General features: G+C 41.8%; 1 protein-coding gene across 6 annotated transcripts in view; it reads right to left on the bottom strand.

The window, feature by feature from the left end:
- The window catches only part of TECPR2 (tectonin beta-propeller repeat containing 2), a 173,566-nt gene that overhangs the window by 142,946 nt on the left and 24,007 nt on the right, over positions 1-6,613 (bottom strand). For 5 of the 6 annotated variants that reach the window (XM_014517100.2, XM_025197165.1, XM_014517099.2 and 2 more), the window contains exons 13-14: positions 6,069-6,309; positions 1,717-1,806 (exon numbers count right to left, since the gene is read on the bottom strand). In XM_014517100.2, the coding sequence (XP_014372586.1) occupies positions 1,717-1,806; positions 6,069-6,309 (331 nt within the window). Of the gene's footprint in view, positions 1-1,120; positions 1,231-1,716; positions 1,807-6,068; positions 6,310-6,613 lie in introns of those variants that run through there. The other variant, XM_025197167.1, reaches the window with a different exon arrangement.

Below are 6,613 nucleotides of genomic sequence, written 5' to 3'. Positions count from 1 at the left end.
CCTGCTTTGTTCAATGTACACTACATATTTTTGCCAGCATGACTATGTTTGATCAGGAACACTAGGCAGCAAGATCTCTGACTAATATTCTATGAAGGCAAATGCCTGTAGATTCACATATTCTGGCATAAAGCCATTTGCTGGTATCACTCCATTACGCTAGAAATACTGTGCTGATGCAACATGCTGGCATAGCTCTCTTAGCTTAGATTTTGCCCCAGTGTGAAAATTTCCCCTTTACCATTATTTATTTTTTCTAAAAACCCTGGTAACATGAACTTTGCCTTAGGCTTTGCCTATACTGGAGTTTGGCCCAGATGCAAGCCACTGGTGCAAATGCCTTGTATAGACAATGCCAGCCTCGACACGCACCATGGCACCTCACCATGATTTCAAAGAGAGGTAAAATGCAAGTCACAGTTACCTTGTGTACCCAAGGCTGGTCACTAGTGGTTAGAAATGGAGCATATCACTACTGCAGACAAAGCCTTAAGCAGTTTGAAAATATTACAGTGTTTTCTTAACAAGCATCATCCCTCTGCCTAATAGTACCTTGGGCAGGTTACCTTAAAATGGATGAAGGAAGGGGAAGTTTACATCTAGAGAAAATAAAATAACCTACCATTCCCCGCTCCCCTCCAAAAGACTTTTAATTTCCAACAAGGATGGGGGAGAAGAAGGAGGGCTTGATGAAGTAGGAGGTATGAGTTCTATTCCCAAGTCTAACATAGATGCCCTGAAATGCTGCCCCTGTCTCTACTTCCCCTTCTGCAAAACAGGGATAAAATATTCCCTTAATTTACAAAGCTTCTAGTCTTTTTCAAATGCCAGGCTTAAAAACAAACTGAATTTTTTTTTAAATGTCATCCAACTTTTTTTTAAATGTCATTCTGCAATGATAAAAAATAATCTCCTTCCAGAGAGCTTTATTTACTCCAACAACTTGACAGGCCAGGCTGCCCTCTCCCTTCCCTTCCATCCTAAAAGCACTTTTTTCAATTAATGAGACACTGTAGAACCTAACTGTCCCTCACTTTCAGCAGTAAGAGGAATATATTAGAATCTTAATATTGAATTTGGCATCAGAAAATGTAACTGATACAAGAACAGGTCTACTTAACTACAAAGGACTGATAAACAAATATGTAGATGACAATCCCCCTCATCTTTATCCATTCAGGCACCTCAGTCCATTTTGGAAAACCATCTGGCACTACAAAGTATTCTAGCCTATTGTGGCACCACAGGAAATAAAGAAAAAGTGATTAATACAGGATCTCTTAGACCCTCAGCTTGAGTTTTGCTAATAAAACCCCATCTTTGCAGACAGCCTCTCACTCCTTAGGCACTGAAGACTACTATGTTACTTTGCTTTTTCCCTCTCAACATGACCTGCTTGGTACCACTCCAACTGATGGACATACAGTCCCCACAAAAGGTTATTAAATGGACCAGACAGTAAGGCTGCTTAAAAAGCAACACATACATTTTTCTCTCAAGGCCATTCTATTGCAGGCCTATCATGGCTTAACTTCAGTGATTTGCAAAGGAGTTTCCAGCTGCTTCAAATATCTGGGATTCCCACATACCAAAATGGGCAGAAACAATCTGGAATAATTTATCTTCATGCAATCTGTTAGATTCATCTGAGATATTCATCCCACCGCATGAAGTCAATTTGCTTAAAATATAAACCCATACTGCAGATTGACTAACCTTCTTTAGTTGGAGCTGTGGAAGCCAATACAAAAACCCACTTTGTGGCAGAAGCAGTACCACGAGGCACGATATTATTCCAATAAGTGCCTGAAAAAGAAAGCAGAGTAGCATCAGTATTGCACATGCTTGAACAACTTCAGTTTTGACCAAAATAAAAACAATGCACAAAATAAAAAACTTTCAATGAAACATACTTCCAAAAGTTTGAGGATTTGCAGTTATATGCCAGTATCAAATGTTGGCCACAGCAAGATTGGCTATTGACTAGAATAAAGTCAAATATACTAAAAACAAATGACTTATAATATCAGAATCCAGTAGTTTTGGTGGATCTCATTTCCTACCAGACTGCACTCATATGTTTGAGACACCATTTCCCTTTCTAACTAATATATTTTAATAGATTTAAATGAATTTACGGTCACTATGTTTATGATATGTAACATAAAAACAACTCACACATCAATATATGGAAGATGTCATGCTAAGTCAGGGACTTTTAGTTTTGTGTTCGAATGTCTGGCAACTCTTAACATTTGTGAATTATCATACTAAATGTACAGCCTATAAAAACTATAATTAAGGATTCAGATCATACCTGTTGCTTGTCAGTTGTTTTTCTCAGTTTCAGTTGAGGAATCTCTTTGTTACTGGCCTATTTGAAATTATTAAAAATAGGTCGTCATCTGCTCTGAGCCCTAACAACTTTGACTGAATACTAATTACTGAAGACTCATTCCTGGCATTCATGTAGCCTTTGAGAGTGAGGCTCTTTCATCAAATGGAAATTTCACACCACTTATAAAACTTTCTACCCTTCCTGGCACATTACTATCACAAAATTTATCTGATTAACAGTACTACTTGTCACAACCAAATTAAGTAGTGCCCATATCACAACCAAGTAAAACCATTCAAAACAGTTTTTTTCTGCACTAGGTTAACTAAGGGTTAACAATAATGATAGTAACCGCTTTTTTGCTGCGCATGTCAAAAATAAATTTATAACTGCGACACCAACATGAAATAGAACTTAGCCTTCTGTGCTGTACATAAATCATTGTAATTGGTCGCAATGACAGGGGAGTGTCCCTGTTACAAACACCCTAGCGAAGACTGCTAGATAACTGGCGATTCTAATTAAATTTATGACTAATTTAGATTTAATAAATCTAATTTTATTAGATTTATAAATTTTTCGCCACGAAAATTGCTTTTTCGTGGCGAAAAGCAATTGGCTATTACACAAATAAAACCCGTCTTCACTTCCGTGAAGAAGGGGAGACCTCTGCGCACACACCTGAAAAACCTCTGAACGTATGTGTGAGAGTAACTGACAAACTGATCACTTGTCAGTTTCCCCCGTCTTCAACCTTATCTCAGACGTAAATCAACGACCTGCCGGCCCGACCTTCTGCCCGACCACCAAACTCTTATGCAGACCGACCTACGACCCTTAAGCTATAACTAACCAAGTATATCTGACCTCCGTCTTTCACCACCTTGACGGCGTGAGTAAATAATCTTGCTTTGCAACCGATAAGCGTCCGCCTAATTAATTCCACTCCAAGCGTCACAAGTACCCGCCTGACGGACCCTTATCTGCCCGGGTGGGAGTCAGGGAGAGCTGCGGGCTGGCTGTGCTGGGTCCCGACACTACTCACATGTTAGTCTTCTGAAATACAAAATCCCCAAACATTTACACTTACACAGCAACTCCATCAGGTGATACTTGACTATTTATGAACAACAGCTTTTGTTGTAAAGATACTATTGGTTTTCCAGTCAGACAAAACAATGTTAGGATGTTTTTGCTTTTAGTTGCTAGTGCAAAGCACTAGTAACCCAAAGTCAGAACTAACTGCACAACCTTAAAAGACTACTCGATTAGACAATAAACTTTCCACCAGCAGCTAACACTTTATCAATATGCAAATCTCTTATTTTTTAATATATATTAAGAGTTTCTATCTAATTCAGTATTTGAATCAAAGTCATTGGGTCTACTATTAAAATGTAATCTAATCACATGTTCACTGAAAAGAAACCAAAGCCTTTCTGACATATGTCTGATGTAAATACCAGATTCTATATAATCCTTTTGTGTCATCTAGTAAGAGAGATTCCTAAAGGAAAGTCCAAGCTTGCATTTTTTGGCTATTAATATGTTTTTTGCTATAGAGGACTCCAAGGTAAACTTTTTTTGAGAGTAAGATGACAGCTTCTGCAACCACATTTAAAAAATGTTTAAAAAAAAATTCCATCAAAACGTAAGAAACAGTCTCTCTCTCTCTCTCTGAGCAGCCTCTACCAAGCCTAGTGGAAATAAGGCTGTCAACCAATTAAAAAATGTAATCATGATTAGTTGCGTGATTAAAAAAATTAGTCGTAATTAATCACAATTTTAATCACACACCTAAAAACTTTAAATTATGTGCAGAAAAACTCAAAATGATACACAATTATGTAGGTATTTTGTATGGCTGGAGACTGGGTGTGGGGGGGGAGGGAATTTGGGAAGGTGTGGAGGGCTGTGGGTGTGTGTGTGGGGTTTGGAGCCCAGGGAGGGGGAACCCCCACGTGCCCTGGCAGGATGCCGGGTACTGTTGAGTCAAGAGTGAGGGACAGCAGCAGGGCTGGGGGGTGGGGGGGCCCTGTGGCTTGGAAGTGAGGGGCAGGGGTAGGACACAGGCATATCACTGCCCCCCTACAATTATATTATCCCCCCATACAGATGTCCTCTTTTTCGAAACTGGAAATAGGGGCGAGGGAAGGGATGTGGGGGCGCAGATTGAGACCCCATGGTGAGGGAGGGAGTGGAGCAGATGCAGGGGTGAGTGAGACCCCAGGGCTGCGGCAAGTCGTGGGACAGAGCTGCAGGCGGCTCATCCAGAGGCATGGCAAGGGAAGTGGGGGGTGCAGCTCCCAGGGCAAAGGCAGCAGGATGCAGAGCCCCAGGCAGCAGCCTACCTGTTCCACATATAAATCTGGGGGGCACATGCACCCCATGCCTCCCCTGGGGGTGCGTGCAGCTGTGGGGAGCCACCCTCTCTCCCCCCACACACCTGGATGAGCCACCCACAGCTCTGTCCCATGACATGCCCTGACCCTGGGGTCCCATTTACCTCAGCTTCTGCCCCTCTCCCTCCCTCACTGTGGGTGCCTCAATCTGCCCCCACCCCCTCCCACTCCTTCCCTCTCCCCCTTCCCCTCCATATACTTACCTGTTGGGTGCTGCTCTACACACCGCTGGGCTACATTCCTGGTCACATACATACTGTGGTTGTGCACCTGCACGTGGCATCCCAATATGGCACCAATATATTGGTGCACCTCTAGAGTGTGTGTGTGTGTGCGCGTGCGTGCGTGCGTGCGCGCGTGCGTGCGTCCTCCTCTCCCCAGCTTCCTGCTGCAGCCACCCGGAGCCCATGCCCAGGCTGCCTTGTGTCTCCTCTACACTTCCACTGCTGCCCTGCTGGGCAGCCCGAAGACAGTGGTAGAGAGGAGCCCAGGTGTGGGTTCTAAAACCATGTGCATGATTAATGCATTAAAAAAATTGCTCATGTTAATGGCGATTAATTGACAGCCCTAAGTGGAATCGTTTGCAAAATTACTGTTTAGGCATTGTTCTTGTTCTGGGTCCTTCAAAAGCAGGGAAAGTCCTTAGAACAGTACATTTTACAGAACAACTCAAGTTAACACCAAGACAACTGAAAAAGCATAGGGGCCACATGAAATAAGGACTGAGTAAATTGGAAGCACAAAGGTTAAAAGTTTTTGTTGGTAGACCAATTTGGTTATGAGCTATGCTAGACAGACAGATTAAAAGCCAGTAAACATTACATCTTACCATGTATACCTTATGAGATAAATGCCAAATAGTAGACAGTCTCTTCATTTTCGTAGACCCAATTTCTAAAGTGTATACTGCCTTGATTATTTGCATTAACTGCACCACCTAGGTAATCATGGGCCAGGATCCCATTGTGTTAGGCACTGCATACCATGGTTTGAAACTCCTAGCTTAAATAAGAAAGAGGAGGCTATGTTGAATGGAGGCATTATCCCCCACATTGCTGAAACACTAACAGGATCCTACTAAAATATGCAAAATTTGTTTTTCTACAACATTACTTTTACTCAGAACTAATGTTGAGGCAGCATCTCTCAGCACTCTTTGTATCCCCATTCTCTTCTATAAAATAGAGGTACTTATACCTTGGTTCTTAAATCAGCAGCTGCCAGGCCTTATTTTGGGTATATTTTGTGGGGAAAAGAAATTGCAGTCAGATTTAAAAAAAAAAACAACAAAAAAAAAACAACTCAACAAGGTGTAAAAATGCACCCACCTACGAGACTGCCCTTTGCAACGTGGAACTCATTTTTGCCTGAAGAAATCCAAACACCACTGCTGTTGACTCCAAGGAGGCTGGGCTGACACTGCAGCTGTTGTGACCAAAAAGCCATTCGAAGTTTGTCTGCCACTTTCTCTACCGGCACCTGCGCTACTGTTGCCACTGTTTGCGTTGCCTGGATTATCGTCTGGAACAAGCCGCACTGGTCAAACACTACATAATCTGTAATGCTCACCTAGAAGAAAAATGTTACAATCACTTACAGTGGAAATGAGCTGCAATCTTCCATGAAAAGATCCCCCTCCCACTCCATCTGAACAGAAGTCTCAAGAACAACAGCTGACATTTCTCTGAGCATATGAGGGAAAATGACTCCAGTTTTAGTTCTCCTGGGTTTTGATGATTTAATATTTAAAAAGCTTTGCTTATGAAACAAGAGTCAAACATGGAAAAATTAACTGCTTCCTATATAAAAGTATCCCCAGGAATTTCTTTGCATTTTTATGCTCTGAGACTGTTGCACTGGAAACTCCTCTATT

The sequence above is a fragment of the Alligator sinensis genome, unplaced genomic scaffold (assembly GCF_000455745.1).
Source record: "Alligator sinensis unplaced genomic scaffold, ASM45574v1 scaffold85_1, whole genome shotgun sequence".
In the NCBI taxonomy this organism is placed as follows: Eukaryota; Metazoa; Chordata; order Crocodylia; family Alligatoridae; genus Alligator; species Alligator sinensis.
This window is presented reverse-complemented; position numbering and strand designations above follow the sequence as displayed.